This window comes from Trematomus bernacchii, unplaced genomic scaffold, assembly GCF_902827165.1.
Source record: "Trematomus bernacchii unplaced genomic scaffold, fTreBer1.1, whole genome shotgun sequence".
NCBI lineage: Eukaryota > Metazoa > Chordata > Actinopteri > Perciformes > Nototheniidae > Trematomus > Trematomus bernacchii.
In genome coordinates, this window is record NW_022987608.1 from 4,927,761 (window position 1) to 4,940,596 (window position 12,836).

The window sequence follows — 12,836 nt, forward strand, 5'->3', positions numbered from 1 at the left end:
GTATTTGTTTCCTGTACTGTGACATATTTACATGCTTTAATGTTAAAAAAAGTATTTATTTTTCCTCATACTGCCTGTGCTGCAGCACCTCTTTTCCCCCTCTGTCTGAAACCAGACAACTAGCCTTATAAGTGTGTTTGCTGCAGTTATTTAATTACTTTTACCATACTGTATATTGAAGGATAAAAACAGGGCCTTTTTACATCATTACAACACCAGCCAATCACAAAGGGGGATATGTTAACGTCCCCTTTCACACAGCTGTACCCGCTCTAGTGGAACATTGGCCTGAGGAAAAGTATGATGCGAGTGTGTGGTCATTTTGATCTTCTGTGTTGTGTGTACCAGCTGCACAACTCCATCAGCCAATAAAAACTCACTTCACCAAACAACTCTTCAACATTATTTAATAAGCAACTCTCATATTGTACTTTGTCATTCTATTAAATAATGCCTCTATGAATCTGTAATTGCACATACCCCAGAACAGATCCAGTATTTATTTTTTTCAAGACTATACAGATATGGAAATGTGTGTAACAAAAAAACCACATAGATACTGTAGTAACACCCATACAATGCGTAACACCCCTGGTAAAATACAGTACCAGATACAAGAAACAACTACTTTCATTGATTGTACAATTTTCCTGTAGAAAAAAAACATTTTTTTGTATTGCAAACCTTCAGTGGTTAAGTGAAGGAAAAAAATATACTCATGGAGGCAACGACGATGAAATAAAAAATAGAAAATAGCACTGAAATTTGGCACAAGATACAAAAAAATACATCCCAACATGAAATGTCGCTGACATGAATACAAACTCACGATGAGTTATTGTGTAGTACATCCTGTGCAGTATATGTTTGGTGCTTCAGGTGTATTTTCATATACGAATGTGATGATAAAAGTGTCTTCATCACTACATGTCATGAGCTAGATGATGGCAAGGAAGCTTAAAAACTTTTGCAATATATTATCTCCATAAACCTGAGAATCTATTTAGTACACAATAATATTTTTATACGAGAAGAAACAAGTACACTTTTCTAATTGTGCTGGAAAAATCATTAGACAACAAAAAAGAAGCCATTCCACAAATTTAAATGTGACCAGGTACAAAACAGTGGCCATGCACATAGACAAAAGTATTGTTCTATACAGAGCTAATAAATGACTGCTCTTCAATCTGAACCGAGTGTGAGTGACATGAAAGAAAGGCGACCATGCTTTTTTAGTTTTCTGTGCTTCAGTTTTTCAGAATCTATCCAGAGCTCCGAACTCTGGAGCCCCGCTTTAGGTAGTTGGACGTGAGCGTCATATACAGTGAAGACGAATAAGAAAAAACACCACCATTATTGTGTCAGCTATGTTCTTCTAAGCAAAGGGTGGCAAAGTGCTCACCAAGGCCACCACCAAGGAGGACTGTGGGTAATTGTGCTGTTGTTCAGAGGGGGGTGGAGTCACGATTGTTGGTTATTCTGATCATTAATGGGGTTCGGTTAGCTTAGCATGGTTCCATATAAAAACTCAGAGAAGTGGCTTTTTCCCCATACTCAGAAATGACCCTTTACAGGTGACTAAAAATGTGAGATCTCAAATTTATCAGAATAATATTTTTCGATTTTAAAAGAGAAAAATACTTCAAAAAGGTGTAGTTTTTGGGGCAAATGTGCATCTTGTAAACCAATCCAGCGCACAAAACACCCCTCTTTTTTTTTCTATGGGACCATAACCGTTCTTAGGTTTGATAAGTGAATCCTGGATGACATCAGTGATTATAGATTTGTGATTTCTGGATTTTGAAGTCCCTATTAGATTTCTGGAATATTAACGATTATATATAAGTTTCTATTTTTAAAAATATATCAGATTCCTGCAGAAAATGTATATTCGGTTTCCAACTTCTTCCCTATTTTCATGTACTGTTTTTTTCTTTCTTCACCTACATCATTTTTACATTCACAAACAAACCCATACACTAACAGCTGGTATATTTCTTGACATATTATGTAAAATCACTATGCCATCGGTGGAGATAGATCCCACTTCTACGTTTTAACCATGAAAATCCCCCTGTGGTTTTTCTTCCAAAAAGGCCCTTTTTTTTCTAGAAAATGCTTAAGAAAAATCCATCAACTACACCCAGATACCAGTAGGCTTTGTGTAAAAAATAATAAAAAAAACAACTGATTAGAAATCACCTTAATTGGCCTCACAAAATTAATAGGAAACAATCTTCAAAAAAGCACCAACGTTTTAAAAAGGGGGAAATATAAATTGACAAAGTGGTGACATGATTTTTTCAGGGGGGGGCAGTATAACTGGCCGTCTCCTGCTACGTCTTATTAGCTGCTACCTCTGTTCTTGCCTGTCCGTGTGTGTTCACAGTAGTCATAGGCACATGTTAACATCGAGTGTGTGTGTTTGGCTCACAGTCGGACGCTCCATTCGTTCGTCAAATTTCCCTTCATCTTCCATTTTTCTCTCAACCCTGCATAGCCTGTGTGATGGCTTCTCCATCTCTAGCTTCTCCATCTCTAGATTCTTCCCCCGCCCCCATTCCTCCATCACTCATGTGAAGTGTAACCCCCATCCCTGCTCCTTCCTCCTCTCCTTCCTCCTTCTACTTCCAGTTTTGCAGAAAGGAAACACCCTAAAACACCTCCAATAGGCTTCACCTCTCTCTACACCCCGCCCCCCGCTCCCTGCCCTCCATCATGGATTCTGCAGCAGCCCCTCCCACTGGATGGGCTGTGAGAAGACCTCCCTCTCCAGCCACATCTCGTAGCTGTAGTGGAAGTCCTCGGGCAGCTCCACCCTCTGGCCCAGCACGCTCTGCAGGCAGTTGTCCACGGGCGCAAACTCCCAGTTCTTGTTCTTGTCGTAGCGGCGGCTGTTGAACTTCTCGATGCTCTCCCGCAGCGCGCACTCCTCTGCCTGGAAGTCCCAGGGACGAGCGTCGATATCTGGGGAGGAAGAAAGAGAAGGGGGATTTTTAATCAGTGGTGTAAAGTAACTAAGTAGATTCTGCTCAAGTATTGTACTTAAACACTTTTGAGGTGTCAATTTGTGGCTCCTCTGTCCCCATTACAATTCAGAGGTAAATTGTGTACTTTAACTCCACTACATGTATTTAGTTACTTTGCAGATGTAGTTAAATGATGTGAAATATAATCAACACTTAAATAAGACTTTAGTTACACCTGGAGTAAATTCACAAGCTACCCTGCAGTATACAAAGTCATTAAAACTAGCTGCACCTTTACCAGCTTTGAGAACACTTTAATGCATCAATAATTATAAAACATATAATATGTATTATTCTGAAATGGGCCAATCTGCATATGCATACTTTTGGTACTTTAAGTATATTTTGATGCAAATACTTTTCTACTTTAACTTGAGTAACATTTTGAATGCAGGACTTTTTCTTGTAACAGAGTATTCCTACTTCTACTTTAATTAAGTAACAGATCTGAGTACTTCTTACCTCACCTATTTTCCTCCCCTATTCTCTCCATGTTGTGCCTTCTATCCACTCTCTCTCTACACACTAATGCTGACAGATCACTTGCACTCTCACGAGGGACGGTGACCCTGAAAAAGTCCTCCTTTTCTCTGTTGCTATGGCAACATAATCCAGGCTGTTCGCCAATGGCTGCAGGAGCATTGCATTTCACACACGCATGGTACATACATCCATACAGACAGGTACTTAAACACACACCACTACCACTAGTAAGGAAATAGGAATATGTACTGGTATTAAATATGGGGTTTACAGCGCTACGGGTAAATGTGTTCTTTATACTGCAGTCTGTGTTTTATTATCAGTTATGTGTGACGGTAAAGGAGGGCTGGTGGGAATAATTATCTTCAAGCCCGTTTTATTTATCAAAACCTCAAGAGAGGCCAACTGGGTTCAAGAGAATAAATAAATTAAATCTGCACTTGATTAATTATGGATGATGTAATAAGCTTTGCACCATAAATTATGAATTAGGGCTGTAACAAAGAAGAGCATTGCGTCAGTTTTTTTAAGAAAAGGTTGATATTGGTTGATGAAAATATAGGGGGAATATGGTTAATAACCCCCTCCCACTAAACTACATTTCTTGCAATGTGATCCCTCATATTAAAATGGGTTCTTTATTTAATCTTAAAGTGAAATACTTTATGACTGGCTGTGGCTATTTACCGTTCCCGTAGGCCCAGTCGTCGTTGAGCCTGTGGCGGACCTTCTGATAAATGGCCGACATGGTCTTCATGTTGCTCTTCCTCCACTGGCGGCCCAGGTACTTGGTCTGGATCTTCAGCAGCTTGAGGACGTAGAGCTGCATCATGGCCTGCTTCACCTTCAGAGCTCTCTTCAGGATGGGGGCCGACTTGAACACCACCAGCATCTGAGGAGGGAAACAGTGAGGAACATGAGGGAGCTGATTTGGAGGCATACTGTGAACACAATGCCCACCCATGAAGACCTTTTTTGTGTAACACACCAATATAAAATGTACACAGATTGGGTGTTCTGCACTTTTAGGATTCCTATTATTCAATGGATTGTATTTTACCTTATATTTATCTAATTTTATATCTATTGTTTCCCTTACTATACAGAACTTTGTGCTGCATTTATTTTATGCAAAGTACTTATAACTTACTAATAATTCAAAATATAACACAATATGATTCAGACTCATTAGGATGGGTTTATTTAGGCAGTAAAATTCCCACCCTGGGGCGGCAGTATGAGGTTTTGCAGAATTCCTCACCATCGTCCTGGAGTGTTTCCACTTGGTCAGCTTGTTTAATATTCTCAGCAGATTGATGCATGAAAACAGGTTCCTCCAGCAGAACTGGTTGCTGTCTCCTGCTTCCTGAAACACACACACACACATACACAGATCATTACTACATGACCTTTATCCAGTGAGGAACAATCAGCTGTCCCGCTGACTCACCAGGCTCTCAGCAGTGAGCTCAGGCATCTCATGGACCACACAGTTAGGGAAGTCCAGCACACATATGCTGCAAAGAAAAAAAAGACTCGTCACTTTTCAAATCTACCAACCAAATATACTGTACCTAAATATGTCAAGCCTTCTAAATGGTAAATGGACTCGATTATATAGCGCTTTTCCAGTCTTTAAGCGCTTTGACATAAACAAGTCATCATTCACCCATTCACAAAAAGGCTGGGGCTGCCATGTGAGGTGCACCTGCTCAAGGAAACTAACATAGGCCATGCCATCAGGAGAAATGTGGCTTTAATTACCTTGCCCAAGGATACATCAACATTGACTACAGTGGCTGGGATCTAACCACCAACCTTATGCTGTTAGACGACCACACAACCTCACAGCTAGTCGGCCTTGACTCTGGTTCTTTCCCTCCCGAGTATAAGACTCCTGACACCTATTTTGACGCTTATGCTGCATTCAATTGGTGTTGGCATAATCGTAAGAATCTAATCCCTAATCAATTCACATGAATGATTCTCCAAGTTGGAATAAGACCTAGGAAAGTCCCTTACAATGTTTGTACACGACTTTGCAATTTGACGTCATATTATGCAGAAACATGGCGGACAAAAGTACATTTGTGTTGTGTACGAGTGACCTAGATACGTTATAAAATGGTTACATATTTGTTTATTCACCCTGATTGACACGTCGGAAAAGGAAATATGTGAGTGAAGTTGGAGAATTTAGTTGAGTAGCAAAAACGTCTGGGACCAAATCGCCTCTATATTGCAAATGTCACGCAAATACTAGAAGAGAATGCATTACAGTATAAAAATACAACACATCTTCTTTGTAGCGTCCATGTTGTTTCCACATTATTCCTTAAAGTGGACCTATCATGCTATATTTGAATAATATAGTGTAGGACCATACCTATATAAGGCATATTTATACTTTTTTTTTTTCAAAATACCAAACAGATCATGCATTTTAGCCATGCCTCATTTCGCTCAATTTGAAAAATGTTAGCTCTGTTTTTGCAAGGGCAGATTCTGTGAGAACAGCACCATCTACAGGCCTGGCATATGTACTACAGCGTCTCCAGCGCTTTTGAACGTGGCTGTGTCCTCCTGATTGGTGGAGTTGGCCCAATAGCCGTAGCGCCACCGTCCTGACGTCAGGACAGTGTTCAAATCTGGATCAGTTTTTATCAGATCCGTTGCAGCCCCTTTTTTAGAGATTTGGGTATGGAGGAAAATAGAGAGGGTTGTGTTTTCTGACACTTGGTGAGTTCCCTGGAACACCGGGGACACATATTCATGTATAAAAGACGTACAAAAGTGCATTTTGCATGATAGGTCCCCTTTAAAGTAAACCTGTCAGAAGAACAATTTCTCAAATCAGGAAATGGGATCTTTGGATAAGCACTTCAATGCACCATTGAGGGTTTTTTCTTTAACACCTTCATTTCCTGTCATTGTGTTGCTGCTGTGATGCCATCTGTGCCACCTTCAGGACACCTGCTGGTTCCACACCAGGTTGGTTCTTAAACAAAACTCTGGTGCAGCACATAATTAAAAGGAGAAATACTCAAATGATAGCCGTTTCTTACATAAATACTGGAAATGGAGGCACAATTACATAATGTCCCTGCATCTGTAAGCAATAGGAGACATGCAGTGCTTTCTGTGAGGCGACAGAGTAAGAGAAAAGGATCCTACCTGTTTTTGGCACTGATATAGGACATGATGTTCTGGTTGAAGAACTTAAGGATGAGTGGGATACAGTTGGCAAACACCAGATGCTGGGAGACAATCTCGAACTGCGGGAACAGAGGAGGCGGCAGCGTTGAAGAGTTAGAGTCTGGGAGACAACAACAACTAAAAATCTATTTGAATTGTTATATTAGCCCTTAGGAAGAAATAACACCATAGAAATAACGTTTTGCACTGCTTTTAAATGTTTGGGATTCATAAAGGACTTTTGAGATGAAGGACATCTGATAGATTATTGAATTGATTGGACAAACGCCAGAAGGGGAAATCCATATCTCAAGAAAGAATAGAAGACTGTAAAAATAATCCTGTCGCCGATAATCCTGCGTCATTGATGAGTTTCCTGAGCGGGCAAAAGGTCAGGAATAAGGATTTCTATTCTTATGCAGAGGTTATACAAATCCTTCACCTCGTCCAAGAAGCTTTACTTCGATTAAAAACTGCTGATGGGTCATATTTCCGTATTTCAGCGACTGTGTTTTGTTAAAATGTGCTATATTTTACCTTGTTTTTCTGTAGATTGTTATGATAATCACATAAATGTTACAGTTCCCATAATACAGTGTTTGTGTCGTATCATCTAGACTCATTGATTTCGTCCCACTGCAGCTGCCTTCTACGTGCAATCTCCTTTTGTGGCAGAAGAGGGTGCTACAACTATAAGTGTGAGAAGGAATATCCCTTCCTAGCAACAGAAAATCCAAGTGAATTGGATAAAAATGATTTTGGATTTAAAAGATGATATAAGCGCCTAAAATGGGGCCAAATAATCCTCTTTGAATGTCTTCATTGAGATGAACTGTGAGGCAGGAGGTCGTGAGATGTTGGGGGGGTGGAGGTCTAACGGTGGGGGTGGAGAGGATGATTAGAGGAGGAAAGCATTGGAAGACTTGATGGGATAATCAGGTGGAGGGCGGTGGAGGTAGCATGGGGGGAGGGGCAGGGGTATGTGTGTGTGTGCTGGGGGAAGGAGATGGAGAATAATGTAAAAGGAGAGAACGGTGGTAATGTAAGATGCCTGTAGGAGGGAGGGCTGGAGGTGTGTGCGTGTGCGTGTGTGTGTGTGTGTGTGTGTGTGTGTGTGTGTGTGTGTGTGTGTGAGACCTGGTAAATATGGTTGAGTTTGAAGTGTTTGAGGAGCAGCAGCAGCAGAGCAGAGATGGCCTTGACGATGATTTCCTTGTGGCGGTTCACATCAATTCCCAGCTTCATGCTCTGAAGGACTGTGATACTGGAGGAGGAGACACGCACACACACATTGTAAGGCTTCTAAGTCTCTAATAAAAACACATCTTTGTTCAGTGAAAGAAATATATAATGACACGGTATGCTCTCCTTTGAAAGCTTACAGAAGTAAAACATACAGACGTCAAGTGTGTCGCTGTTAGACAGGGTTGTGATTATTCTTCATTTGGACGATTTCTGTTCTGGTATTTATTTTACAATTAGCCCATATTGCAGACCCAAAACAAACCCTAAATAAATGTATTTCAATAGTATTTGTTTAGCCCAAAAATGGCAACAAAAAGTTAACTCTTGCAGATAAATAAAAAAAGGGATAAGGTCCAACGAGGCAGTTAAGATAAGATAAGATGTACTTTATTAATCCCAATTTGGGAAACATTTTGGTGGTGGTTTGTGACAAATTAGAAGAAATTCTCTCCATGTGTCCCTGAGTTGTTACGATGTTGAGAATCAGACGGCGCAAGGGCATAAATAGTATTCTGCTCGACAACAGCAGCTGTAAATATTGCTCAAATTCAACAACAAACCTGGTCTTTTATGTTCAACAGTCTTGTCCAAATGTGGCTCTAGATGTGTGAAAGAGATTTAGACGTGTTTGTTCAGTACTCACGGCATCTCCTCAGGCAGAACATCAGCCAAGATGTTTATGGAGTCCGTTTTGGCTTTGGAGGTTGGAGCTGCAGCCAGCAGCAGCTTCAGGAGGGCAATCTGACACGGGTAACAATACAACATTTAACACCTTGACTGATATCTATATTTAGTTTTTTTAACAGATACAATTGTGCTTTAAATGATATAAGATTGCTGCCATGAATACTTGACAATGACGTAAATATCTGGCTACAGTACTGGACATGTGCATTTCTGAAAATATATCCAAAACTGTAATTTGATTATTTTCTCTTTTAGGGAGATAATGTACCACTTGAACATTGATCTGTTTGTTTGGAGTAGATATAAAGGCTTTCTTTAAACCAAAATAACACATTTGGTAGCAAGACGGTGTGAAAAAGGGGTAAAAAGTGTAAAAAAAATAGGTGTTAAGAGAGTGACGGTAAAATAACAACCACTGAGAGCCACTCACCACATACTGGGAGAGGTTAGGCAGCATGCCCAGATACAGCATCTCTGTTGGGGTCTCCTCCACCTCCTCCTCCCCCTGCACAACACAACACACACACACACAGAATGATGCTTACAAACTGTATAGAAGAATAGAACAGATTAAATGAGTTCCAGGGTCTTGATTGGAAATATCATAGCACAAAGAAGTGACATTACTGACCAGAGTCATCGGACACTGCTGCAGCTCGTCCTCCTTTTGGATCTGGACCTCTGCGATGGATACATATTTGTGCTGGAGGGGACGAGAAAACCATAGTTATAAAACATATATGAATGTATATAAATGTTTCAGAAGAGGTGTTGACTATTGTTCATAATTATTGAAAAGAAGCAATTCTCCTAAGAGTACAAAAATGTAAACGTTACAAATATATATATATATATTTTAAGGAGTTGAATCCTTTAAACCAGGGGTTCCCAACCCCCGGTCCGCGGACCGGTACCGGGCCGCGGAGGTGTTACTGCCGGGCCGCGAAATAGCTGTGAGTTTATCGTAATATTTGCAGAATTATAAATATATAAAAATATTTTATCATAATATTATTTTCAAAAAGTGTTTAATTTTCGCACCTATGCCACCAGTCATATTATTTCATCCAGTAGCTAGTTAATCTTTCACCAGAAAACCGTTGAAAATGGCTTTTATGATGTTCCGAGGGATTCGGCGGCTCAGCCTAAGGTCTCAGCCTCTTGTGCGCACGAGCATGTTACCGGTGCGCCAAGTAGGAAGAGGAGCGCACAGGAGACAACCGTTTGATTGCAGACTGTTATGTTTATGTGGGGAAATGGTGGTGCATACATTATTTTAGATATATTTCAAACATCATTTTAAGGACATGTCGGCCAGGGGTGTAGAGCTATTTGTTTAATCACCGGATTGGCAAAACAGGAGAGTAAACCAGTCTGCCTTGATCTATGAATTAATGTCCGGGACTCTCACGATCTGCTGCCCGCAGCTGTTTTATAGAAGGAAACCCTCCTTCACTTCATGAAATGGCTGCAGCATCAGGAGGCAGCGGGACGTACTCGGTAAAGAGCTGTGCCTTTTTACGCACCGCCTTCGCTGTGTTTAACTTAATCAGAACAGCTTAAGAGTGACTGCAGGCTGCTACGTGTTAACCACACACACATCTACATACATCGAACTGCCCGATTACTCCCCCTTTTATTAGTTTTATGAAGGAGATGTCCAGTCAGTCACCAAGGCGCATGATGTGTGTGTGTATGTGCTCTGCTCAGCTCTGTGTGTTCGGTGTGTTTGTGTCTGTCCGACACCGGCATATATGCGGCTGTTCCCAAAATAAATTTGTTTAATCTTAATCTCGATGTAGTGCTAAATGCTGTCGGAGTGCACCGGAACGAACGACACTATCATAATCCTCGTTTTCCCAGCATTCACTGGATTATCCGTAAATCATACAAACAAAACCAAAACGTTGATTTATCTGTTTTCCCGTTTTGGTTTAAAAACGGAATAACGTCGGTTTTTTGGTTTTCCGAAAAACAAAAAAACAACACCGGTTCTTTTTTAAACTTTGTTAATATGTTTTGGATGCATATTGTTCCAGTATTTGTTCAGGCTGTTACATACAATTAGCCTCTGTTGCTACCTGCTGGTGGTGAGTAAATATTAAAATCAGTTAAAATTGACAACCGGTCCGCGATTCTTTTTTAATGTCCGGTCCTTGGCACAATAAGGTTGGGAACCCCTGCTTTAAATCAATGCAGTCCTGATCCAAATATGTGTTGGTTTTAAGAATGTTAACCCCTTGACTATACCAGATTGCGTACCTTTACATCGACTTTTATGGAAAATAAAACCCCAAGAAATGTGAATCTGAATTCTGTTCATTTAATGCTGGGGATGTTTCTTTAAGACTTTACTAGGTATATGAGTATCTACATTCATTTAATCCATTTTTATATGTTTGGGTGCAGGATGATTTTCCCCATAGGGCACAAATGAAAAAAAGTATTTTAATCTAGTGGAAAATAATAAATATGAAAATGTTGCTATAGATTAAAAGTCTGATATTATTTCCTGCTGTAATGGAAGTTCGATCACTAATGTTGGGTTGCAGTGAGGGACATTTTGTCCTCAAGAGTCTGAGTGTATTTATTTTGGGAACACTCTTTATTATACACTCTTAAACTTGCCAAGAAGCCAAGGTCTCTAGTGAGACACAAGTGTTAATTAGCACTTCTAACTGGCACCCAGAGAGGCATTCCTCTTTGTAAATGCACATCCAGTTTTCTTAAACACTAAGTACTGATTTTGAAGTGTGATCTCAATGTCGGGGGATTCAGCAGAAATAGAGTATTGATTAACAAACACTTTGAGTAAAGGAGGAAAAGAAGAAGGAGAAGGACATTTGGTAATGGGACTCAGTGTATTAGTGATGTCTTAAGCTGGCTACACACCAACCCGATTTTGGGAGTCAGAGGCCGTCAGAGGCAGTCGGGCATTCGCGGCGCCCTACTCAGGTTGATGTGTCCCGCACCGTCGTCTCTTTACGGCACCTTTTCACACCTCCCGCGGCCGGTTCAACATGTTGAATCGGCCGCGGGAGGTCAGAGAAAGTCGGCCCAAGCAATCACTCTGATTGGCTGTTCACACTACCGCTGCCTGCTGGTAAGGACAGTTATTGCCACTCGTCCACTGAAGTATTTGCGGTGTGTTCGTAGGCGGGCGGCGTAGCGGGCGGCGTAGCGGGCGGCGTAGCGGGTGGCGTAGCGGGTGGCGTAGCGGGCGGCGTAGCCTACGCAGGCGACGAAGCTGGCGTAAAAGTCGGGACGCCTTCGGTACGCGTTCTTTGGTCTCAGGCGGGTGTGTAGCGGCCTTTAGAGGCGGATAATTCTCACCAGTTTAAGAGTCTTCACGCTCTCATGGATGGGTCTGGGAAGGCCCACCAGGGTGTCTGTGTCGCTGCAAAACAACACACAGTTACACCAGAACCTGAAGAAGGCCGCGTATGTGATATTGTCTCAAATGAAATACCCACTTCCCCAGAGTGAAACCGATAAACTTGTTACGGCTGGTCTCCAGGAAGTGCTCGATGTCTTTCTCCCTGCACACAAACAAACATATTTTGAGAAGCTAAACAGCCATTTTTCAAGGGAGCAGTCAGAAGCACCCACACAAACATGAAGAAGAGAAACATTACGCTTTCTAAAATCTCATCAGTCACACTCTGAGAGCCTCTTTCTGATCAGACCTTCATCAGCCCTGTATGTTGCAGCACTCACTCCTGCTTAAGGTTCACTGAGCGAAAGACAGATATAGGTTTTGTGATAATGAACGGCTGATAAATGGACTGCTATAAATGATTTGTGTCCTCTCTCTGATGCATTATTCATGTCGCAGAGCAGAGGCGGCACCCTGCGAGGACACCACACGACCCTGTGAGGAACACACAGATGGAGAGCGTATTGCGAGGAGAGTAAACTGAGAGATTTAACGTTCAAATGGTGGCACAGAATCAAGATGGGAGACTGAGAACAGCTGCCAGCCGAATGGTGTAAAGTCCTGGCTGTGGGTGGGAGGTTTTCGCCACTCTATACTGGTCAGAATGGCAGAAGGCCAACCAATATGTATATGTTTTATTCAGTGGCATAAGCGCTATGTGCTTTTAAACTAATAAACAAATCTGGCGAGGATCATTTTTGGCAGCTACAGTAATGGATCTGTTTTATTTATCATACAAAGGTCTTACTTAAGCAGTT

At 41.3% G+C, this 12,836-nt stretch overlaps 1 protein-coding gene across 3 annotated transcripts in view; it reads right to left on the reverse strand.

Annotated features, from left to right (window-relative positions):
- Positions 1-390: 390 nt before the first annotated feature.
- Positions 391-12,836, reverse strand: part of strip2 (striatin interacting protein 2) — a 30,674-nt gene continuing 18,228 nt past the window's right edge. For all 3 annotated transcript variants that reach the window (XM_034131540.1, XM_034131539.1, XM_034131537.1), the window contains 11 exons: positions 12,116-12,181; positions 11,976-12,039; positions 9,274-9,345; positions 9,073-9,147; positions 8,599-8,696; positions 7,848-7,974; positions 6,690-6,790; positions 4,966-5,032; positions 4,777-4,881; positions 4,203-4,407; positions 391-2,970 (listed from right to left, as the gene is read on the reverse strand). In XM_034131540.1, coding sequence (XP_033987431.1) covers positions 2,720-2,970; positions 4,203-4,407; positions 4,777-4,881; positions 4,966-5,032; positions 6,690-6,790; positions 7,848-7,974; positions 8,599-8,696; positions 9,073-9,147; positions 9,274-9,345; positions 11,976-12,039; positions 12,116-12,181 — 1,231 coding nt within the window. In that variant the 3' untranslated portion in view covers positions 391-2,719. The remainder of the gene's footprint in view (positions 2,971-4,202; positions 4,408-4,776; positions 4,882-4,965; positions 5,033-6,689; positions 6,791-7,847; positions 7,975-8,598; positions 8,697-9,072; positions 9,148-9,273; positions 9,346-11,975; positions 12,040-12,115; positions 12,182-12,836) is intronic.